This window comes from Echinops telfairi, unplaced genomic scaffold (genome assembly GCF_000313985.2).
Source record: "Echinops telfairi isolate 266 unplaced genomic scaffold, ASM31398v2 ScPeMD7_3533;HRSCAF=4204_1, whole genome shotgun sequence".
NCBI lineage: Eukaryota > Metazoa > Chordata > Mammalia > Afrosoricida > Tenrecidae > Echinops > Echinops telfairi.
The window spans coordinates 22,720,589-22,744,263 of NW_022107432.1; the positions used below are offsets into that span (position 1 = coordinate 22,720,589).

Here is a 23,675-nt window from a genome sequence, read left to right on the forward strand (position 1 = left end):
CCTGGAGGTGGGGGGTGGAGACTGCTCGCTGCTGGGATCGGCCCCTCCCCGCGGCCCCCGTGTCCCCGCCGCGCTCTAGGCCGCCTCTCGGCTCGGTCCACATCTCCGAGCGCGCCCCCAGCCCCTGACCGCACCCCTACTCCTGGCCCTTCCCTGCGCCCTCGCGCAGCCAACATTTCGCCTCTCCCTACAGACCTCGCTCTCGGGTTCCTGCCTGCAAGCCTCGCCAGTTCAACCCTTCCCCGCCCCCTCCCTCTCGCTGCCCCCACTCCCTTCTTCTGTAGGGACGCCTATCGTCCGCCGTCGGCTCTGGTCACTCGGGACCCGAATCCGTGCCGCTGTCTCCACGTCTGGCTGTCTCCCAGCCAACGCCGTCCCACAGGTGTGCGTCCGTCCGTCCAGCCAGCCATCTGCCCGTCCCTCCTGGGGTCGGCGCTGATCATGCCCAGCGGCTGCTGCTGCCTACATCTCGTGTGTCTGCTGTGCATCCTGGGGACACCCGGTCAGCCAGCCCGAGGTGAGCGCGCCCGGGCACGGGGCCGCGGCCCTATGCGTCCGGTCATCCCGCGTTTGCACGTTGTCCTCTGCCGGCCAGAGACGGCACTGCAGCCGCTCCGACCCGCGGGGCTGGCGAGAGCCAGGTCGCTCCTTCAGAATGAGATGGGCCTGGGTACTGCCCTGCCTCGCCTCATTACTGGGGCCCCACCTCCTCCCCCTGAGTTCCACGACCCGGACGCTGACCGGCGGCTCACCCTCTCTCGCGGATCTCTTGCAGCCGATGACTGCAGCTCCCACTGTGACCTGGCCCATGGCTGCTGCGCGCCTGACGGCTCCTGCAGGTAACGACGTGCCCCACCTCTCCCCAGCTACAATCGGGCCAAGTCCCTGGGCAGCGTGTGGGCGCTTCTGTCAATTGTCCACGGTGGAGCTCTTATAGCACACAGGGGAGATGGGTCAGAACTCCCAGCCCGGTGCTTGCCCCGGGTTTTCCCGGTTTCTCCTTGGCTTCTTCCAGCTTCTATCTTACTTCTTTATTTCTAAGTGTGAGTGTGAGTGTGGGGAGGGGGGATTGAAACATGTGACCTCAAGACACCAGGACCTTATGACCCAAGTCTCGAAAAGACAGGGCTAGGTTTTGGGGGTTTTTTTTGGGGGGGGCAGTGAGCATGCAGAAAGGAGAAGCTAACGAGAAGAAATGGTTCGTTCAACCTTGGGAACAAACCCTGCAGGCAGGGTTGCAGGGGAGAAGCATACAGAAGAAAGGAGGGCTTTCTTTGCTGACTGACTCCTTGACGCCCAGGCGTGGGGTTGGCCGGGGTGTTCTGTAGGGAGAGGAGCGTGTTTCTGGGTTTCTGAACATGAGGAAATGAGCTGACAGGGAGAGGGCGGTTGCTCAGGGGCCTGGGGGTGCTTGGGAATCTTCATCCTAGGAAGATCTTTGATATACAGGTCAGGTATTTACTCTAGACTAGAGTCAGAGGTAGGATGGGCCTGGTGATGACCTTTCAAGGTCACTTTAAAAAAAGTTTGTGAGATCCCATTAGTGGTACTGGAGACATTTACAGACTTTGGCACCATCGTCTCTTCCTTAATCCCACCCTCTGAGGGCTGTATCTCTGATTTACAGAGGGGGAACTGATGCTCAGGAAGCTTCCACAGGACATGAAGGCTGGGGTCTTAAGGTCTGACTTCAGTGTGCCCCTTTACCTACTTGGGATAGGACTCCTTCCCCTTATTGAGTGTCACACAACAGTGTCAACTCACAGCTGCCCCACATGGTAGGGAACTGACCCCCAGGGCTCCCTAAGCTAGGATCTTTATGGGAGCAGGTCCAGGTTTTTCTCCCTCCGGGCTACTACTACTGGGGGCTGTGAACCTTCAGCCTTTCGATTCGCAGGTGAGCTTTTAACCACTGTGTCACCTTTGGCCTGCTGTGGTGTGCTGTCCGTTCTGATCCATAGAGACCCTACAGATGACGGAGTAGACTTGCCCTATCCGGGCTTCCAGGCTGTACTATTTACGGGAGCAGATCTCTTCTCCCGTGGGACAGCAGGAGACCTTGCAGCCACGGCCCATTTAGTTAGCAGCCAAACCACTGCAGAACCAGGGCTCAGGCTATGTTACCTGCTTCTGATTTCTGCCCCGGGCCTGCCTCCTTCCTTTCCCCCACGTCTCCTGAGCCCGTGCTTCTCCCTGTCAGGTGTGACCCGGGCTGGGAGGGGCTGCACTGTGAGCGCTGCGTGAAGATGCCTGGCTGCCAGCACGGATCCTGCCACCAGCCCTGGCAGTGCATTTGCCACAGTGGCTGGGCAGGCAAGTTCTGTGACAAAGGTAGGGGGACCAGCGGTGGATTTCGGGCTGGGGACCCCATGTATTTGGAGAGAACATCCCTTTAAATTTACTGAGCACCCATGTTGTCCTGTGTAAGCCCTCAAGTACAGGGCAGTGTCTAATTTCCGTCTTACACACATCGATCGATAGCCTGCATCGATCTTCCTGGGAAGCCTGTGCGGTTGGCAAGGCAGCTGCAATCGATGATCGCCGGCGAGGGAGAAGTTGGGGCTCTCTGGGGTGCTGCGAGACAGATGGGCAGAGCAAGGGCTAGGGAGCACCCGGCTGCAAATTTGGTGGGGCTCTTCTTCCTTTGGGAGAAACAGCTGATAGTTGACACCACACCCATGGAGCCTGTGGTCCGAGAGCCCAGAGCGTGCCATGTCTCCTCTCTAGATGAGCATATCTGTGCCATGCACCCCCCCTGCCGGAACGGAGGCCAGTGTGTGTACGACGGGGGCGGTGAGTTTCACTGCGTGTGCCCACCAGGCTTCCACGGGAGAGACTGTGAGCGCAAGGCTGGGCCCTGTGATCAGGCAGGGTGAGTGCTGGGGCCCGGGGGTGGAGGGGGGTCAGATCTGGGTCTGATGACACAGGTGAGAGGGAGGGGCTATGAGGGTATGGTGGCCGAGTCAGAAGACCCGCATGGACACCCTAGGGGGGAAAAAAACTCCCGCCACAATGGCCAGGCTTTTGTGTGTGTGTGCCTCCTGAAACCATTTCTGAAGCCCCAAACCAACACAACCAGTAACTCTAGGCGCTGGAGGTATACACGGGTGAAGATGCCGCTGCTCTGGTTGGGGAAGGTGGATGTGGAGGAGCTGAGGGGCTAGGGCTCCCCTCATCCTCCCACGAAGGCTGGCAGCTAGCCCCTAAAGCTGTTGCACACAGCCGTCTGGGGAGGCCTAATTGTACCGAAGAGGAAACGGGCAAGTAGAGGCTGGACTGCTGCCCTGGCTTCCTCTGCAGGCCCGAGTGTCTCGGAGCCTGTGCACGAGGTGATCTTATTGAGCCCTTCCGACTTGGTAAGCCAGGTCATCTTTTTAGAGAGGGCAGCCCAAGGTGACATGGCTAGAAAGTGGGGGAGGGATGGCAGTGGTCAGGAGGCTACAGCCCATGTGTAAGATGGTCTCCACATCCTCCCTCCCTCGCCCGTCCTCCCTCCCTCCAGCTCCCCATGCCGGAATGGCGGGCAGTGCCAGGACAACCAGGGCTTTGCTCTGAACTTCACGTGCCGCTGCCTGGCAGGGTTTGTGGGTGCCCGCTGCGAGGTGAATGTTGACGACTGCCTGATGCGGCCTTGTGCCAACGGCGCCACCTGCCTGGACGGCATCAACCGCTTCTCCTGCCTCTGCCCCGAGGGCTTTGCAGGGCGCTTCTGCACCATCAACCTGGACGACTGTGCCAGCCGCCCGTGCCAGAGAGGGGCCCGCTGCCGGGACCGTGTCCACGACTTTGACTGTCTCTGCCCCAGTGGCTACGGCGGCAAGACTTGTGAGCTTGTCCTGCCAGTCCCAGGCCCTCTCAGCACGGCGGACATGCCCCCACGGCCCACTTCAGCTGTGCCGGTACCCGCCACCATGCCAGCCCCAGACAGCATGGGGGCTGGCCTGCTGCGGATCTCCGTGAAGGAGGTGGAGCGCAGGCAGGAGGCGGGCCTGGCCGAGTCTAGCCTGGTGGCCCTGGTGGTGTTTGGGGTCCTTACTGCCGCCCTGGTCCTGGCCACTGGGCTGCTGACCCTGAGGGCTTGGCGCCGGGGTGTGCGCCCCCCTGGACCCTGCTGCTACCCGACTCCGCACTATGCCCTGGCACGCCAGGACCAGGAGTGTCAGGTCAGCATGCTGCCTGCTGGTGGCCCCCTGCCGCCCGACCTGCCTTGTGAGCCCGGAAAGACCACAGCGCTGTGATGGAGGTGGGGGGCTTGCGGGCCCCTATCTTCACCGTCTCCACACCTCGGACTGCTGTCATCCTTTCTCATTACCCTCCCCTGGGGTACACACGCGGAGGGATCTCAGCCTCACACCAGAAATACTATTTTTTTAATACACAGAATGTAAGATGGGAATTTTATCAAATAAAACTATGAACATGCCAGTGGGCTCCGAGCCCCAGAATGGCTGCCTGCAGTCCCAGATGCGAGAGACCCAGAAGCCTAGTGCTGGAGGCGTCTCTGGGACCCACCCACCTGGGAGGAGTGGTGTCTGGGTGCCTTGCCTCCCTGCTGAAGGAGGTGAGGGAGCTCTCAGTGGTCTCGGCCTCTGGGCCGGCCCAGTGGCTGCAGTAGACGGAGGGGAGACCCAGGCCCTCAGGTGGAGGACGGGGCTCCCTGCTGGCTGCTCTGCACCAGCTGCTGGAAGAGCGAGCGGGGCTGGCTGCACAGGGTAGCAGGGGAGTCCAGCTCCACGACCCGGCCTGCTTGCAGCACCAGTACCCGGTCTGAGTTCATGATCGTATTGAGCCTGTGTGGGAGAAGGGAGGGGGTCAGTGTGGGATATCGGGGCTCGGGACAGTGCCCTCAGGGAGAAGCCCCTTCTCCTGGAAGCACGCATCCCTCAAATAATGTGCTATGAAGGGCCCAGGCCTGCGATGCCGAGGCCAGGGCTAGAGGGTGAGGAGCTGCAGAGGGGCGGAAGGGACAGGTGTCCCTGGGGTGCTTGATCACCTGTGGGCGATGGTCAGCACGGTCTTGCTGGCAAAGCGGGTGCGGATGGTCTGCTGGAGCAGCTGGTCCGTCTTCTGGTCCACGCTGGCCGTGGCCTCATCAATACACAGGACCTGGGCAGGAGGCAGGGGAGGGAAGCCTGGGTTCCGATTCAGGCACCAGCCCCACCTCGGCTGTCATGGGAAAGAGACCCAGGGCTCCGCATCTTCTCTAATTAGGGTCCCGAAGCCTTTCCCAACCGGCGCCTGCCCCCTGGACTTGTGGACTGTCCCTCCCGTTGGCCTTACCTTGGCATCTGTGAGGAGAGCCCGGGCCAGACACACCAGCTGCCTCTGCCCCAGGGACAAGCTCCGGCCCCCTTCACTCAGCTCGCAGTCCAGACCCCCTGCGGGAGGAGCCTCTTTACTCCAAAAGTCTCAGGCCTCTCACAGGGCCCCCCTCTCCATCAGGACCAGCCCCCAGCCCAACTCCCACACCCACCCTCCCTGCGGAGCGGGGCCTAGTACTCACCCATGGACTCAACCACCTCTCTCAGGTGGCACTGCTCCAGGGCCAGCCACAGGGCCCTGTCCTCCTGCAGGCCCCGGGGGTCCAGGTTCTCACGAATGGTCCCACTGAACAAAAAGGGCTCCTGGGGAATGATGGCCAGCTGGGACCTAGGAGTGAGGAGAGGGCAGGGCATGGGGACCAGGCTGCAGGTGTGGGCACCCTGCTCTAGCCCACACTCTCAGGGAAGGGGCCAGGGTCTCCTGAAACGCTGGGAGCCAAGTCCTGAGCAGGTGTCGCTGGGCTCTCCCTCTCACCACCCCCGGAGAGATGAGTAGCTTGCCCTTTACCCAGAGCCACAAGGAGCCACGGGCCGCCCCAAGGAGAGGAAGGGCCCGGCTCCTGTCCTCAGGAAGCTCACGCCTCCAAGAGGTATGTGCAAAATGAAGAAGGGCCTGAGCTGTCAGATGCTTCCAGAGCTGCAGGGCACAGCCTCGGGCCCCCAAGGGGAGACCAGAAGGGAGGGCCGCAGGGCCTGGCGCGGGGGTCACATGCTCAGGGTGTGAGGACAGTCACCCTCTCACAGACGTCCTGGACATCAGAGAAAATGAGACCCCGTTCCCCTGGGGAGGGGGCGGATCCTCCCAGATGAAGCTGTTCCCCCAGGTGTCAAGCTGCCCTAAGCTGTGCCTGCCACTCCTGAAAGCTGGTGGTGGGTGGGGGGTTCAGTATCTTGGGGCACAGTGTGAAGGCTCTTGAAAGCAATGCCTGTGGGTCTGGGGGAGGGTGGGAAGTACACAAGAGACAACCCCCCCCAACGCCATGCTGGGAATGTGGCCCTGAGTAGGAGGATGGTGACCTCATCTGCTCATCTCACCTCCCTCTCAGCACCCCCCACCCCCTGACATCGAGCCTGGTAGCCCAAGTCTGTGTCCGCCTCCCCAGACCTGAGCTCAGCCAGCTCCAGCTGGCTGGCGTCCACGCCGTCCAGCAGCACTCGGCCGGCACTGGGCTCCAGCAGGCGGAAGAGCACCAACAAAAGGGAGGACTTGCCGGAGCCCGTGCGACCCACGATGCCCAGCTTCTCTCCGGGCTGCACGCGGAAGGTCACCCCGTCCAGGGCATTGGGCAGCCCTGGCCGGTAGGTCAGCACCACCTCCTGGAACTCCACACTCCCCTGGGTCAGCCAGCCGATGCCCAGCTGGTGGAGCCATGGGTGGGAGACAGAGAGACAGGTGAGAGGGGCAGGGGAATAGGGAGGAGAGGAGGACATGGATGGGGAGGGGGGCAGGGGCAGGGGCAGTGCAGAATGACGGGGGGCCATGCACGAAGACAGACAAGAGGAAGGTGGGCAACTCGGGCAGAGATGGGGGACTTCAAGGGACCTTTTAAGGTCCCAGAACTCTGGGCTGGGGAGGGTCTGGACAGGGGTGCAGGCCTACCTGCAGGGAGTGGCCGTGAGGCTCCTGGGGCAGGTCGCAGGAGTACTCCTCCAGCCGCTCCACACTCACCAGCATGGCCTCCGTCTGGGTGAAGCTGCTCACCAGGCCGGACAGCAGGCCGGTCAGCGACAGGGCATATGACAGTGACAGGCCCACCAGACCTGGGGAGAAGAGCCTAGCGCTAGGGAAGGGGTGGACACTGGTGTGTACCTGTGGGTGGAGGGAGGAAGGACGGGGCAGGTGGACAGTGGGCACTGGAAGAAAGGCAGTAGCGATGACCACAGGGCTAGGTGCAGGCCAGCAGAGTGGGCTAGGGGCAGCTATGAGGGATGGCAGGTGAGGCCAGCCCTATTCCTACTGGGAGCAGGTCAGGGATGCAGACTCGGTTTCTCAAACTCTAAAACGAGGCGGAGGATGATGAGGCTAAGGACACCATGCTCACAGGATGCCCTGGGTGGGAGGGAAAGATGTGGGGGACAGGGGCAATACCCGGAGACAGTTGGGGTTGGGGTAACTGTGGGAGAAAGGGTCTGGCGGGCACCTGGGCTGGTGAGGCCCTGCTGGTGCTGCACCAGGGCGATGCCTGCGATGGCGCTGATCACGGCGGCCCCCATGAGCTGCAGCCGGATGTCCAGCCACTGCATCGCGGCGCTGGCAGCAAACTGGCACCTCTGGTTCAGCTCCAGGAGGTGCTGGTTCTCCTGCTCAAACCTGGGGAGACCAGGAGGGGTGTGAGACCATTCCACTGCCCCACTGCCCAGTCCAAATATGGCACCCAGAGCTGCCAACGTGCTCTTCATGGTGGGGTCTGCCCTGCCCAGCGAAGCCCTTTTGCCCTGGCTGGCCCCACCTTTCTCCCAAGTATCCCCAAACCTTCCCTTCTCCCACCGGGTCTCTCCACCCCCACTCCACACCTGCCCTCAGCAACTCTCCTCCCAGCACCCATCCCTGAGGGCCCTGGCTGGGATAGGCAGCCCTCACCCACCTGGAGGCGGCCCCTGCGGCACGGATAACAGAGAGGCCAGCCAAGGTATCGGCCAGGTGGGTATAGAGAGGGGACAGGGTGAGGCTGGCCAAGCGCCGCAGCTCCCTCGAGGAGGCCCTGTAGTGGCGCTGCACGTGGTAGTACACGAGGCTCAGGGGCGGCAGCAGCAGCAGCAGCCAGGGCAGGCCCGAGGCCAGCACAGCGAGCAGTCCCAGAAGCCCCACCGAGTTGGCCAGGAGGATGTTGAGGAGGAAGGGCAGGCTGTCGTCTGCGCAGGCCACGTCGGAGGAGAAGCGGTTCAGGACCCGGCCCGTGGGGGTGGAGTCGAAGAACGTCACTGGAGCCTGGGAGAGGGCATGTGGGCAGGCAGGGGCTTGGTGGGCATCCCTGGGGGGCAGGGGGTGGTGGTGGAATAGGACAGGAAGGGAGGGCCAAGGCAGAGCACAGGAAAGGGTTGGTGTCCCCAGGGCTTGGGGACAGAGAGGAGGGACTGGCAGAGCTTGGAGGTAGAATGTCCCACCCACTGGCCAGTGGGGACCCCCATGACAGCCCATTTCTCTGCCCCTGGGCCACACAGGCCTCCTGTCCTTTCCAGGGCAGGGGGCTCATGCTCTAGGTGAAGGGGATGTCGGAGCTGCTGAGGGTGGCAGTCACGCCCAGCCAGATCTCCCGGGGAAGACTCTGGGAGCCAGAGATGGCTGAAGTTGGGCTTCCAGCTCCACCACTTCTTACGTGTGAGCCACCACCCCACCTCCCACCCCCCACCCAGCCTGGGGCTTCAACTCTCCAAGGGCCTCGTCTGAAAAAGGAGTCTGGAGGGGATCCCTCACCTCACCGTGCAGGCTTTGGGGAGGAGAGGGGGCCACAGAAGCAGCAGTCAAATGCCAGGCCTAGGCTGCCTGGCCTGGAGGAGAAGTGCCCGGCAGCTGCTCCCTGGCTGGGACCCCCTCTGGGAAGTCCAGTGGCAAAGGGAGCTCATTTCCCCTCCTCCCTTTGCCCATGCTGCCCTTCACTGTCTGTCGTTACTTTGGGGCCAGGCGTGTCTCAGGCCGGGGACGAGGCAGGGTGGCTTTCGGGAGCACCTCTCTTGCCAGCTTATGAACAAAGGAACCCCTTCAGGCCGCACAACTGCCTGACCTTGGCCAGCTCACCCAAGCCCTGAGCCTGTGTTTCCTCACTTGTAAAATGGCAGCAATACACCTCACAGGACTGTAGTAAGGCCCTGATATGCTAGTGGATGAGAAAGGGCTTTATAATAACAAAAGCTGCAACATGAATAATAATAGCTACCCAAGTTCCTACTATGTGGTTCCATGATGGGCTGCTAACTGCAAGGTCAGCAGTTCAAAACCACTAGCCACTCTGTGGGAGAAAAGATGAGGCTTTCTACTCCTGTAAAGAGTTACCATCTTGGAAATCCACAGGGGCAGTTCTCGCCTGTCCTAGAGGGTCGGCAGCAACTCAACGGCAGTGAGTTTGGTTTCTGGTGCCATCCAAACTAAGTACTAGGGGCTTGTACGTAGCCCTAAGGACGCTCTGCATAGTAATTTCATCATCGTGATAAGCCCCCGGAGGAAGGAACAGGTGACATACGGGTGAGGAGGACAGATCTCAGAAGCAGTCCTCAATAGAAACATTCAGAAAGAGGGTAAGATCCAACACTGTCTTCCCTTATGTAAGTGAAAAATACCAGCACACAAAGCGTAGGCTTGTTGCAAAAACTCAAACTGATACATGTGGGAACATAAAGAATGCTGTGAACCAAAGAGGGGAGGGGAAATGGGAACACACACACACACACACACACACACACACACACACAGAGCTGCCATTGAGTCACTGCGACTCACAGCCACTGCATGCACAACCTGATGGAACCACAGTTCCTCTGGTTTTCAGTGGCTGGTGTTTCCAAAGTCGATCACCGGCCTTTCTCCCTAGTCTGTCTCAGTCTGGAAGCTCCACCTAACCTACAGCTCAGCGTCCCAGCAGCACACAGCCTCCACTGAGAGCTGCGCTTGAGGCTCTCAGTCCAGGACTCGAACCTCGGCTGCAGAAGTACAGCGAACACGGCCTTGCATGAGCCCGGGAGCTGATTGACTCAGCCCTCTGCAGCCCAAGTTGAGAGCTAAATAGCTCGGACACAATTCTCCTGTTCTCCCCATTGCACGACTGAGGAAGCCACCCAGGCTGAAGGAACTGGGTGGGAGACTGTTCCAAACTGGGCCTCGCCAGGCCTTGGAGAGCATCAAGAACTATATCCCTTGGTGAGGAGCGGGTTTGTCCCTGGAAGGAGATGTTGGACAGGGTCCCCCATGGAGCCCCCGTGGACAGCGCACGTGGCTAGGGCTGTGCTTCTCCACCCGCCCCCCCCCCCATCCACTCACCCTAAGGACTCGGTGCAGCAGGCGGCGGTGCAGGGTGGCAGCTGCCCGCAGGGTGCCCGCGGCAAAGAGCACTGCCCGGAGCAGGGTGCAGAGGGAGTTGATGCCGGCAATGGTCGCATAGACGGTAAGGTAGAAACGGACGTCGGAGGAGCCATTGGGGGCAGCTTGGAACAGCGGGGGCACTGGGGCGCTGGGTGGTGGGGAGGGGGCTGTAGGTAACCAAAAGGAGGGCCACTCAGGGGTCCCTTCCCCACCCTGTGCCATCGCTTTCCACGCTGGTGACACAGCCCCGGGCGCCACCGGCCCCCATACCACACTCCCAGCCTGCAGCCCCTCTGAGAGCAGCTCAGCCACTCACTAGAGGCTCCCGGGTGAGAAGAGGAGCAGCTGTGGGGAGATGAGCCCCGAGGAGCCCGGGCTGCTGGGGGCTGGCGCCTCCTGGGAGCTATTCCTGGCTGCCTGCAGTTGAGAGACCCAGTGGGAGAGCCACCAGTCCGCAGCATTCCGTGTGCCTGGGGGCGGGTAGGAGAAATGGTGTGGGCTCCTGCTCCGTCCTTCCTGGGCGTCTCTGGTTCCTAGCCCTCTTCACGCCCCTGGCCCACCCCTACACCTGGCTGAGTTCTCACGTCCCCCCTGGGGTGCACATCCTTCTTGGGCCCACCGGCCTCAGCTCTGGGGGGAAGCATGCTATTGGGTTTGCAGACTGGGAACCAGCCTGGAGGGGGGTGGGGACTGGGGGGACCCTCCCCAGATCTGAGGGCATGTCCCGGCTGTCACCCATGCATGGTGAGTCTCAGTTTGGGGGCTCTCTGCACCTTCTGCAGCGCAGCCCTGGGATGCTCGTTAGTACCCAGTGATGGCATTGGGGGCACCCCGAGGATATGGCTGGGCTGGGAGCATGGTCCCCGGGGTACACGCCCACCTTGCATGAGCAGCAGCGAAAGGAGGATGGCCAGGGCCAGGCCCCAGCCCACGGCCCTCCAGTATGCCCTGTACACGTGGAAGGCCACGGTCCCTTCCTTCTTGCTCTCCTCCTGCAGCAGGCGGCTGGGAGCACTCTCCTCCACCACGGGCCCCGCCTTTGCCTTCTCTGGGTCCCACACAGACTGGCCTGGGGCTGTGAGAATTTGGGGGGGGGGGAGCAGACAGAGAAGCATTAAACCTGCAGGTCAACAGTTGGAAGCCTCCCTGTTTTCAGGGAGGTGAGCAAGGTCGGTAGCAAACCTTTCTCTGTGGTTTGATGGTGAGGGAGCGAGTCCTTTCCTCCCGCACCCTGGGCCACACCTGAGTCCGATGTCTGCCCCTCCTCAGGCCGGGCTCTGGGGACAGCTTGCACCAATGGCAGAATCTCAGAGGGCGGTCCTGCAAGGCAGCAGGGGAAGCATGGCGGGGCTGTTCTGAGCATAGAACATGCCTCTCTAAGTACCTGCGCAGACTGCCTTTGGACCTCCTCCCCAGGCCATCCTCGTGGACCCGGGCCTCTGCACAGGGTTCCCGCCCATTCCTCTGCACCTGGGGTCCCACCAGCACACAGAGACACATGCTTGTCCCTGAAGGGGGAGTCTCAGGTACCAGCCAGTCACCACTTGTGGTGGTGGTGGTGCCACTCGGACTCATACAGAGTGGGGCTGCCCCAGAGAATGCCCTAGGCCGCCATCTTCATGGGAGGAGAGCCCCAGGGAGTGGCTGGTGGGGTCTGACTCAGTTAGCGGCCCCGGGCCTTAACCACAGCACCACCAGGCCTTCACGCCCCCTAACAGCCACCGTCTCCCAGTTGCTCCCCACAACCGGGGATGACGGAAGCTCTCTGAGTAACCACTCTTCAGTCTCGTCTTTCTTTCTCGTACAAAGGGCTCCCGTAGCTCTGACTGCCTTCTCTTCCCAAGTCCCCACATTCTCAGCGCTCTCTCTCCCGTAAGCAGAGTGCTCAGTCCCAAACCCTCCAGTCCCCAGTGCCCCACCCACCAGCATTCCCCCAAGGGGCTATCCCTGCCTCCATTTTCCCACCTCAGTTCTGGTTAGGTTGTTGGGGGTGGGGGTGTTTCCCAGGAGGCAATGACCGGGCCCAGGCCACACCAGGAGGGGGTGGTTGTGTCTGCACTTGACAATGCATCTGTCTCCTCCCTGTCACCTCTCATTGTATTTCCTCTCCTGGGCTGGGCGCCCGCCCCGGCTGCCCACGTTACCGGTGCGGACGAGGTGCCCAGCCTCCATCAGCAGCACGATGTCAGCCTGCTCCAGGTACTCGGTGCGGTGGGTGCAAAGCAGCCGCGTGGTGTGGCTCAGGACTCCCAGGATGCACCTGTGCAGCAGGTGGTTGGCCACATCGGCATCTACAGCGGCCAGAGGGTCATCGAGGAGATAGAGCTCCTTTTCCTAGGGAAAGATGGGGACACGTGGGCACCGAGCCCGGGTCCTCTGTCCACGTCTCCCCAGACTCTCCTCGGAATTGTCCTCGAGATGGTCAGAGAAAGGAAGCAGTTGAGAGGATCTCTGGGAGCTACCCCTGCAGCAGCAGAGAGGGTGGTTATACCTGAGGGTGGACTTCTCTCCGGTCAAGGTCAGGGCCTGGGGGCTAATGTTCAGCTGTGCTGGGTCTTAAGACCTCAAACCACAGAATGCTCTCTACTGGGCCTTAAATTCTGCCTGATCTGCAGGGGTGAGGGTGGGAAAGGGGACTGCCAAGGGGCCCATTAATGCCTCAGGAGCTTGGCGAGGGGGCATAGAAACCAGGTACTGACTGTGCAAGTCCCTATGCACCCCCCCTCCAGCTAAGCTCCGAGGCTGCCAGCTCCTCTACCTCCCTGCCCACGCTCACCTTGAGCTTACCTGGTAGACAGCACGAGCTAGGGCAATCCGGGCCCGCTGCCCGCCACTGAGGGTCACCCCCCTTTCCCCTACTTCCGTCTGGTCTCCGTCAGGCAGGATCTGAGGGGACAGCCCCCCAAAGAGGATTGGTCAGAGTCCCCCAGCACTTTCCTACCACTGTGCAGAGAAGCCATGGCAGAAATCCAAACAGCCTTGAGCTTCAGGCGATGGGACTTGGATTGGCCTGGGTGAGCCTCTGGAGACAAGGAGACAAGCCACGATTCCAGCAGATGCTGGCATCTGTTGAACACTTACATCCGTGATCTCATTCCGTCCCCCAACAACCTCACCCACCCACTGCCCTTGAACCGACTAACTAGCTCTCCATGGGAGTGAAGCCCTGTCTTTCTCCTGTGGAGAGGCCGGTGGGTTCCAACTGATGAACTTGCAGTTAGCAGCGTAACCACTACACACACCACCAGGGGTCCTCTGATGGCGCAGAGAGCCTCATCTCTCTCCTGGGGAGCTGCTGGTGGGTTTGAACTCACCCACAGTTCCCCCGGGGCTCCTGAAACCTGAAGAAGGCTTGAGGTGTGATTTCCTTTTAACAGACAGAAGCCAATGCCTCACACAGGCCAACAACCTGGCCCAGGCTTCTATGGCCTGGACAGGGCAAGACTGAAGCCTGGGTCCTCAGCCTTACTACTCTGTCTTGCCTGGGCAAGGCTGATGGGAAAATTCAATGGAGGGGTTTTCACAGGCTTCAGAGGAAAACGTAGTCTCCAAGCCTTCCTTGCTATGCCCAGATAAAACCCTCCGGTCCGTGGATGGTAAGCACCCGTGGGAAGCCCCTTACGAGTCATCTATTTTTAAGTGCCTAGGACCCGAGGGGCATTTGGGATCGGCTTGAGGCAGAGACAAATGAGAAACAGCCATGGGCTGTCCATGGTCGAATCAGAGGCTCTCCTTGGCCTGGGCAGGGTGGTGGCGATGGCAGCCCTGGGTGGGGAAGAGTGATGGCAAAGGGCAGTCGTGGGAAAGTTCTAATGGGCTAGTCTGGCTTCCCTGGCGCAACCTGTGACCAAGGGAGACCAGCTCTCCCTAGCCTTCCTGCGTGGAAAGCATAGGAAGGCCGGGTTGAGCTCAGCCTCACAGTGAGCCTCCCCTAGCCCCAGGAGCCACAGGGTTCTTCCAACTGCTGGGTGGGACACCCAGCCACTCGCCCTCTCTAGGCCCTCTGGGAAGGCAGGTAGACAAGGCAGGCAAGCAGCTGGGCCTCTAGGAGGATGCAAGGCAAGTGGCCAGGCCTGACAGGGAGGAACCCAGGCCCCCAGATGCAACTCTCTGATCTGAGGGGCCAGGGTCACCTGGGGAAGCAGGTGAGCAGAGAGGTTTTGGGGCAAGCCACTCACGTTCAGGTCATCGCCGAGGGCGCAGGCCTCTAGCACCGTTCGATACAGCTGGGCGTCAAATGTCTTCCCAAAGAGGATGTTGTCTCGGATGGTGGCAAACTGGACCCAGGGTTCCTGGGTGGCCAGGCCAAAGCCCTTGGACAGCCCTGGCACTGCCACGTGTCCACCCAGCCTGCAGAGGACGAGGCCAGGAGTATGGGGGTCAGCTCCCCACCAATTCCCTTCTCTCTCAGCCCTGCCTCCGGGTGGCCGCCCAAGACGCTGTCTCCTACGTGTTCAGTGACCATTAGCGGTCACTGGATTTGACAAAGAGGCTGTAGAAAGGGGCTCAGACATGAGGACAATTGTGGGGACAGCAGGCGGGTGGTGTTGTGTTTTCTTGTACCTAAGGTCACCTCGATGGCCCCCAATGACAACAAGAAGCTGAGCAGATGTCAATCTGGGTGGACTCAGGGGAGACGCATGCTCACACTCTGATGTGAAAGCCCCCCACCCCTCTAAGCTCCCTTCCTTTCACCACCCCGTTCCCTGGGGGCAGAAAAACCCAGTTGGCGCTGGGTGCTGCAGTTTCCTTTCCTTGCTCTTGTTCTCTGAGGGGGTTTCAGAAAGTGTGTGGGGAAGTGAGAGGAAAGGAACCCCCCCCTCCCCAACACCTCTCAACACTCGGTGGAGCAGTTAGGATTCTGTCTTGCCTGCCCCCAAAGGGTGCCTGCCATGTGGGAGGGGCTCAGTCAGTGCTCGCTAAAGGGGCGCCCTGGAGGCAGATTACCTGTGGAGTTCCCCAGCGATGGCGGCCAGCAGTGAGCTCTTCCCGCTGCCCACCTTCCCCACGATGCCCACCAGGAAGCCCTGCAAGGAAGGCACATCAGTAAGTGCCTGCTGCTCACAGGGGTGGAGCAGGGCCGCCTCCCTCCAGCGGCTCTGGGTCTTCCCCTCTGGGCCCCACTCAGTCTGCAGGGATGCTGCTGGCTGGGCTGTGTCCCGGGGACTGAGGCCTTGCTAGTTCTGAAGAAACAGGGCTTTTTGCTCCCCCCACAGAGAACCGACCAGTGTCCACGTGCACGTGAGCTGTGGAGGGGAGTCTGGGAAGGAGAATGACCTAGAGTCACCAAGACAAGCTCAGGGCAGACGGACAGACGGGAGGCAAGGAATGGAGGCTTTGGAGCCGGGACCCTGGGCTGGCCCAGGGAGGCCCGGCCGTGCCATGGCTCATAGCAGGGCTTTGGCAGCTGCTCCAATTTGAGCTCTGCAGTCTGAATATTGTCCTTGGTTGTCACTTCCATCCCCACCTGAAAAAAATACTTGGCCCTTCTCTACAAGCAGGGTGGGAAACCCAGAAGCTGTCTGTCTGTGATGCCTCACCACACCAGCTAGGCCGACCCTCTATGAGCGGGCACCAGACCAATAGGAGAGCCCTCCCTGGGGGTCTGGGACTAGCCCCAGGGGTAGTTCCTTTCCTTTTGGTGGCAGCCTGCAATCCAAAGGGCACCCTACAGTTGCATCTGCTCAAGGGCGGGTGAGCCGGGAGACAAGGGAGCAGGCAGACAGACTGCTGAGCCCGTCCGTGCGAGTTGAGGCCTGGTTCTGGGCTGCTTCCGGGCTCTGGCTGCGCTCAGGCCTTGAGGTTCTACAACTGATCTTATTATATACCACTGGATCCTTATTATAAAGTCTGGTTTGCTTAAGCCAGCTCCAGTGGGTTTCTATGGCGGACGTCCAAAACCAGCCCCAAACGCATACATTAGTAAAATTCCTTTGAGACATTCCAGCCTTGTCTTGCCTCAACGAAGAAAACAAAACAAAACAGTTTGCCGGCCTGAGCCAGAAACGTGAGCCAAATGCGGTGGAGGTAGGGCAGCCGGCACTGGGGAAAGCTGGGTTGAGCTGTGGGGCAAGGGGTTGGGCAGAGGTCAGGGGAGAGGGAAGACTAGGACCCTGAGGTGGGGGCTCAGGTGTGTGGGGGTGGGCACAGGAGCCACCTTCCAGACAGGAATGCTTAAGCCTTTCACGGTCTTCTTTGAGCTGAGCTGTGACTCACAGGGTGTGAGTCCTCTTCCCCAGGCTCCGGGGGGAGGATCTAACCCAAGTGCGGAATCTTTTGTTGGAAGGACCTGCTGGGCTTCTCCCCCAGGCCCCCCATGCTGGAGATGCCCTGGGGTGTGTTCTGAAGGCTGGAGCCTTGGAGGGACACGGAGAGGCAAGGCTGCCTGCTGGGCTGGGCCGGGCCGGGCTGGGCTGGGCTGGCTGGATGTCTAGGGCCTGGGAGAGTTGTGACTACACGGAATGAGGTGTCCAAGGCGGCAGGGGATCCAGAGATGTGGCATAGCCTCCTTTGGAATTAGACCCTGCCCCCAACACAGCCCCCTCCCCTTCAGTGCCTCCAATGACCATGAGAGTCACAGGGCCCGCTGTTCCGATTGGCTCAGCCCTGGTTCATCTGTCATGGAAGTCGAGTCAGGAGACTCTCCCAGGTCAACTGGCCAACGAACCTTCTTCACTGCAAGGTGATGGATGAAGGTCTCCCGGCTGGTTCCAACCGGGTCCCAAGAGAACAGGGCTCCACGCAGCTCCAATATCGCCGATGGCTCTGTCGGGGGTTCTGAACAAGAAAGAGGCGAGTCAACTGGGGCTCTTCACTCACAACCTACCTGTTTGGGCTCGTTGTTGGCTCATCTGCCCCATGTCTACCTGCTCAGAGCCAATTTGGCCTTAGTCTTGGTCGGCGGGCCCTCCCCCAGGAACTGGCCTCTTGACTGTACCTGGATCCTGCTGCCTTGGGCTCATCTCGGCAGTATCTCTACATAGTGCCCACGACACCAACGGCCCCTCCTCCTCCCGTGCCTGGCCCTGCCCTCTCCCTTCCCATTACCTGGGCTGTAATAAGCCTGAGGTTTGTGGTTTGGAAGGTCGAGGAAATGCTGGATCCGATCCAAGGACACTCTGGCCTCTAGGAGCCCATTGATCACCCACGGGAAGTTGTTGAGGGGCAGAATGAGCATGCGCACCAAGGCCAGGGCCGTGAACACCTAAGTGGGGTGGAAGGGGTGGTGTGGGCATCACCCAATGCCCAGGACAGTGAACTATCAGAGGGACCTGTGGATGGGCAGGGGGTAGGGGTGAGGGAGACAGCAGCGACAAGACTGAGAGGAAGACCGGCCAATCCTTGGACGAGAGGTGGTCACTCCAAGAACCCTAGAGACTTCAGGTCAGTCTTTCCAGGAATCCAGGTAGCATCTTATGTATGTATTTGTTTATTTATTTCCACTCCCACCCCCTCAGGTGATGAGCGCACAGGCTGGGCTCCTTTTGAGACCCCCCCTCAGAATTTCTAAATAGCAACAACATCTGGCTCTGGCCAGCCCCAGCCCTGGATCATGGGTCCCCACACACCCCTCACCTCACCCCATTCATCAGAATGAAGATAAGGGAACCTCCTCCACAGCTGGGAATCCCTGGAAATTGGTGAGGGAAGAGGCATGCCTTCCCAGAGGGCAGGTTGTGGAAAGAGAAGGTCCCTTGAGAGAATTCCCTTCTGGTTGCACAAGGACGAGGCAGTCAGGGGTCCTCCCGCTCTCCTAGCCAGCACCCCAGGGCCCGAGCCCACCTGCCTCTCCACCCTGCCCCACTGCAGTCTCCCTCCCCATCTTCCGGTTTCTTCCCAGCCCCCGGCCCTGTGCTCACCTTAGTGGCGGTGAGCTGGTGCCCCATGAGGACGTACGTGAGGAAGATGATGATGGAGATGACGACGGGCAGGGCCGCCCACAGGTACACACAGGCCGCATCCAGGTATTTGATGACCCGCAGACGGCCCAGCTCGCGAGCTCGGCAGGCCTCCACCCGGGTTCCCAGCGCCTGCTCCCACCCACAGAACTTGATGACCCGAATGCCACTCAGCAACTCCGTCATCAGCTGGGGACAAGGGACGAGGAGCAAGGTGAGGCGAAGCCACTGCTCAGGTGGCTTCTCCTCTGTCCACTCTGCGCAGGTCTCTGTCAAGGCACGTCAATGCACTGCGCTTCTAGGTAGTCCGTATCCCCTTATCCCCGTTTTGACTTCTCCTCTGGCATTAGTCCTTTCTGGGAATTCTGCCCTCGGGCCCTCTCAACCCTTGGGTTGCATCTTCTAGTCTAATTTCCATGCCACATACTCCACTTGGGGACAAACTGGTCGGGGGACCCTCTGAGGTTGGCACCAGTGCTGCGTAGCCTCAGGACTGCCACGCCCTCTGCCAAGGGACCAGCACTGCTGAACCCAGAACTGAGTCACCCTAACATCGACAGTGGGCCCAGCAGGAAGTAGCTGACTCCCTTCTCTACAGTCCATCCATCTTTAGAAGACAGGGGGATCACCTAAGCTCTCAGCACAGTCATGGGGCAGGGAGGCAGTGCCTTGGAAAAAGAGGTGGGAGACGGGTGTCTAACTCTGTCGCTAAAACCCCATCTGGTCCCACGGAGGTCCCTCCCCACCTCCGAGGGCTGTGGGTCCACCTGAGCTAACACTTCAGAACAGCGGAGGTAGCACATTGACAGCACTTTCTTGGTGACAGGCGCAGTGCAAAGCCTTAGCTCATGTGATCCCCACAGCCACTCGAGACCAGCTCTATGACCCCCGCTTTGCAGATGAGGAAACGGGGCCCTGGTAAGGTTCATGATTGGTCTGAGGGACGGAACCAGTAAGTGGTAGGGCCTGGATTTGAACCCAGATCTCTGTCTCCAGGCTGAGTGGTTCACTTCTAACCTCTGCTCACTGGCTCAGGCAGTGCGCGTGGGAGGGCCCTGGGGACTGGGCTGCTGGGCGTGGGGTTCCCATTGCTGGGGGCCCCAGCTACTCCTCACCTTGACCCGAGCATCTTTGTGCTGTAGCATCTCCTGGTTGCTGCCCATGATGCGTGTGGCAAGCACCTTGTTCACGGGCACGAGCAGCAGTGCCAGGGCCAGACCGCCGACGAAGGCTATGCCCACCTGCTGGTGCAGCAGGTAGAGGGTGATAGCCAGCTGCAGAGGCAGGCCCCAGGCCTCATGGAAGCTCCCGGCAAAGTTGAGCAGCCGCTCAGAGTCGGTGCCCAGGAGGTTCAGAGCCTCCCCAGCAGGAGGCCGCCGAGGCCCCAGGTGCAGTGCCTTCCGGTACAGGATGTCCAGCACGGCCCCGCGGGCCTGAAGCGTGACCTTCCGGACCTCATAGCCATACTGGTTCTGCAGTAAGGCTGCCAGCACAGCCCCGCTGGACAGCCCCAAGGCATAGAGCAGGCCCTGGCTCAGGGGCTCCTGCTTCTCCTCCAGGAAGCCCACCAGTAGGGACAGCAGCAGGGGGCCAGAGAAGCCTAACATGGTTCCCACCAGCTTCAGCAGTCCAAGCGCCAGGTAGCGCCGCCCAAAGGCCCCATACAAGGCTCTCCACAGTCGGGCACCCTCCTGCCAGTGTGCATAGAAGACACGGGCCAGGTAAGTGGGGTGTAGCCGGGAGGGGAGGCGGCAAGTGTCCTGGGGCTGCCGGAGCTCTCCCCGGGCCCCACGGGCCAGCAGGGGGGCCAGCCAGGCGTAGGAAAAGCGGGACAGCCAGCTCTCCCCATCTTCAGCCACCTCAGGCTCCTGACCCTCAGAAAGGAGGGGTTCCTCGGGCCAGGGTTCCCGCCGTCTCCCGGGAGCTACCCAGCCCAGTCCGTAGGCTAAGAGGGCAGTCAGCTGCAGGATGAGAAAGCATAGGCGGGCAAGGGGTCCTGGGAGAAGGGGGGGGCGAAGTGTGCCCCGCTGGCAGTGCCACAGCAGGGTCAGCACCAGGGCTGGGGTGGGCAGGAGCGCAGCCAGTGCCAAGGCCAAGGGCCCTCGGGAGCAGCCACGATGGGCACGGGCCAGCGCTTGCAGGGCCAGGCTGTGGCTGATCCAGGCCACAGTGGCCACACCCGCTGCCAACACCTCTAGCTCTATGGGTCCTGGGCCAGCCCCTGGTGGCAGGGCGGCTGGCAGGAGGTCTAGCAGAGGGAAGGCGGAGAGCAGAAAGGAGGTGGTGAGTCGGAGGCGCCAGCCTGGGCTGCAAGGTCGGATGTACTCGGGGCTCCTGGGGAGGAAGGGGAGAAAAGAAAGGGAAGCATGGCATGGCGGACTGGGGGCCCGGCCCACTCCTCACCTCCAACCTCTCACTTACCAAGAGGGAGTCAGCTCCCAACCCTGCCCAGCATCGAACACGAAGACAAAAGAAAACACGTTTCCATGCAGATAACCACGCAGTCCATGACGGTTTATTTTTACAAGATTATCCACTAAGGGAACCCTTGAAGCCCTACAGAATGGTTAAAAGTCTGACTTACATACAGCTTCTATACTCTGATACCATCGCCCAAGTTTATGAAAGGTCAGACTATTCTCCCCTGGGTCTCCACCACCCTGGTAGAGGCTGGTGTGGGTCAACCCTGCGACTTCTTAAGCTGGAGAAAATCCTTTTCTTTGGTGTTGCCAGTCTCTTCTTGGCAGGCAAACCTAAGTACCAGAGGGAGTGATTGGTCTGCATCAAGGGTCTGATGCAGGAAGACATCTCCAGCAGAGAACGCTTGAACCCCCTGAAGGTCTGTTGCACACCTTGGTGGCAAGGCTGAGTGATGAAGGAGTTTAGCAAAGCAACTAAAATGCTTTGGGGTTCCTTCATGGTCCAGCTGAAGACAATTACATGGAAGGGTTGAGTGGAATCAAAGTTGACTAATGATTTTACTTTCTGAAATGTGGGGAGAGAAGCAACATTGAGCCTGTGGGGTCAGGCATACGGGCCCCAACTCAGTCACCAACCTGCTTCGGGACCTGTTCCCTCTCTACATCCCATTTCCCCCAGCGGGACAGGGGAGGAGTTTGAGCACAAGGCCAGGAGGGCCTTTCCTGTCTGAGACTCCAGGTCTTTTGTTTCCACCTCCTACACGTTAAGCTCTGATAAGTGACGTGAGATACAGAACATCTACTGATGCACGTTGGTCTCTCTTGCCTACTCTGGAGATGGCAAGATGTCAGAGTCCTACTGGCCAATTGTTAATAAGACGCGGCCCTAAGCTGGCTGTGCATGTCTGTGTTGACTACCTCTTTCTGGACTTCTAATCGGGATTCCCCCCAGACCAAGCCTATCCACAGCTTCTCCATAGATTCGGCAGCCTATGGTATCTCTGTCACTGCCAAGGAGTGGATTCCAACTCACTCACAGGGACCCTATACAGTTCCCAAGGCTGTCCATCTTTATGGGAGCAGACTCCCGCTCTCCTGAGGAGCGGCTGGTGGGATTGGACGGCTCACTTTGCGGCTAGCAGCCTGACCCACGTGCCACCAGGGCTAGGAAGCCCAAGGCCAGAGACTAGATTTCCCTCTTGCCCTTCCCGCAGCTCCAGTGAGGCTACCTTTACCACTCTGTTGTCAGAGAGGAACGAAATAAAAATACAACAGGAGTTGAGCACCACGCCTAAACGGGGGAAGGCTTAAGTCTGATTTACTTTTTCTTCCACCTACTGTCTCTGCTTCCGTTGAGTCTACATAAGAGTTTCTTAGCCCAAGAACACTGAGGTTCCGTGGACGAAAGTGTTAAGAAACGGAATCTTCAGCCTAAATACAAACCACCCTGTTTGGTTAAAAATCATTTTTGTTTTTACCAAATATAGCCTCCCATTCAGGGCAGCTGTCCTTTGAGCACCTGAAAATCTACCATCCTGTTGCCGGGTGTCTCTCACACAGAAGGCCTTTGAAAGTGTGCCGGGCACAGGGTTGCACACGGAAAGGCCTTCTCTGGTGCCCATGGCTCAGAGAAGACGGGTAACTTGCCCAGCTGCACGCCTGGGAAGGGACACAGCCCACACTGTCTTCTAGCTTTGCGCTACTCTGGAGCCACCCCAGTCTGGTGACACTGCTGGGGAGACAGGGCTTGCGGCGGTGGCCGGAAAGCACAGCTGGACACGAGATGCCTCGAGCTCGTCGCTACCCACCTCGGAGTGCTCAGGTAACAGGCGCTGAGCACGGCGAGGAGCGCGTGGGGCAGGGCGCTGAGCACCAGCTGGGTGAAGCAGTGGCCCGTTGTGTCCCCCTCCCACAGCGGGAGCGGCCGCGCGACGCTGGTGCCGCACAGGCGGGACAGGAGGCGCTCCATGGAAGCCACACCTGCAGGGAGGGGCTCCGGTCACCAAGGTAAGGTCCAGGGAGGGAGCTGGGGGGGGGGGGGGGAGGGGAAGGGGGCAGGTGGAATGGGACGCAGACCCGGAAGGGAAGTGGAGTGGCGCGTCACCGCCGGATCTCCCACGTCCAACCCCGCCCTCCAGCGGGGACCGCCCCTCGCTTCCGGTCCCAAGCCAGACCCCATCTGTGCTCGCGGGGCCTCAAGGGGTAGGGAGGGTGGTTCGCGAATTTCTGGTCACCCCCCCACACACACATACCCTTGCTTCTCACACGCACACACACACACCGCTCCCCCGCCCCCCATGGTCCGGAACCTCTAACCTGCAGGTGCTGCTTCCCGCCGGACCCTGCAATTCCGAGCACGGGGGAAACCGAGGAACGCGGTGCCGGTGCCGGTGCCGGTGCCGGTCAGTCTCGCAGAGCGCCCCCTAGAGGCGGGAAGACCTTTCAAAGAGGCTGTGGGCCTCTCCCTGCCGCGAGGCCGCCGCGCATGCGCACCACCCTCGGTCGCAGCCGCGGAGAGAAGCTCGGTACCCCGGTACCCCGCCACCGGCTCATCTTTTATTGCGGCCCAGCGTCTGCTCTAGCGACGCCCCTCACACCCTGCCAGAGACGATACACGCTTCCGTTTCTTTGACACTAGCTAGTCGTCACCGGCCTTGCGCTGTCATTCGGAACCTAATTTACAGAGCTGGGAATCCAAACGGGCGGGATTTTAAACCATTTTTCCCCGCGTCCCGCGGCGTTTTTTAAAAGTCCCGATTTTTGGAAAGAATGCACGACAAGCTAGGGTATACGGTTTTCGGCTGCCTTGTGGCTATTTCACCAGGAGATGAGTTTTATCAACGACGTCCCGCTTTACCAAGTTAAAATCTGGTCACCTTAAAGAAGCCATTTCTTTCCTTGCCCCCAAGACCGTATGACCTTGGGGGCATATTCCTTAACTACTCAGCTTCTAAACGGAAAACCTTACTTGCGACATGGGGCCAGTAATACCAATAACAGTACAATGCAGAGGGTTAAATGA

General features: G+C 60.2%; 2 protein-coding genes across 3 annotated transcripts; one reads left to right on the forward strand and one right to left on the reverse strand.

The window, feature by feature from the left end:
* Window positions 1-299: 299 nt before the first annotated feature.
* DLK2 (delta like non-canonical Notch ligand 2) lies at window positions 300-4,423 on the forward strand. Its single transcript, XM_004710783.2, has 5 exons — window positions 300-517; window positions 776-839; window positions 2,201-2,331; window positions 2,728-2,872; window positions 3,503-4,423. The coding sequence occupies exons 1-5, from the start codon at window positions 442-444 to the stop codon at window positions 4,236-4,238; spliced, it is 1,152 nt and encodes a 383-aa protein (XP_004710840.1). The 5' UTR covers window positions 300-441; the 3' UTR covers window positions 4,239-4,423.
* Window positions 4,352-22,641, reverse strand: ABCC10 (ATP binding cassette subfamily C member 10). 2 transcript variants are annotated; one of them, XM_004710867.2, is made up of 21 exons: window positions 22,462-22,641; window positions 19,349-20,567; window positions 18,195-18,422; window positions 17,383-17,539; window positions 17,003-17,112; window positions 15,283-15,362; window positions 14,514-14,685; window positions 13,123-13,221; window positions 12,480-12,669; window positions 11,578-11,655; window positions 11,216-11,410; window positions 10,652-10,805; window positions 10,294-10,483; window positions 7,907-8,250; window positions 7,463-7,632; window positions 6,922-7,082; window positions 6,427-6,680; window positions 5,504-5,649; window positions 5,281-5,378; window positions 4,994-5,106; window positions 4,352-4,790 (listed from the first exon to the last, which is right to left on the reverse strand). In XM_004710867.2, the coding sequence occupies exons 1-21, from the start codon at window positions 22,620-22,622 to the stop codon at window positions 4,637-4,639; spliced, it is 4,473 nt and encodes a 1,490-aa protein (XP_004710924.1). In that variant the 5' UTR covers window positions 22,623-22,641; the 3' UTR covers window positions 4,352-4,636. The 2 variants fall into 2 exon arrangements, with proteins under 2 accessions (XP_004710924.1, XP_045150796.1); XM_045294861.1 differs by having other exon boundaries at window positions 11,518-11,655.
* Window positions 22,642-23,675: the final 1,034 nt, after the last annotated feature.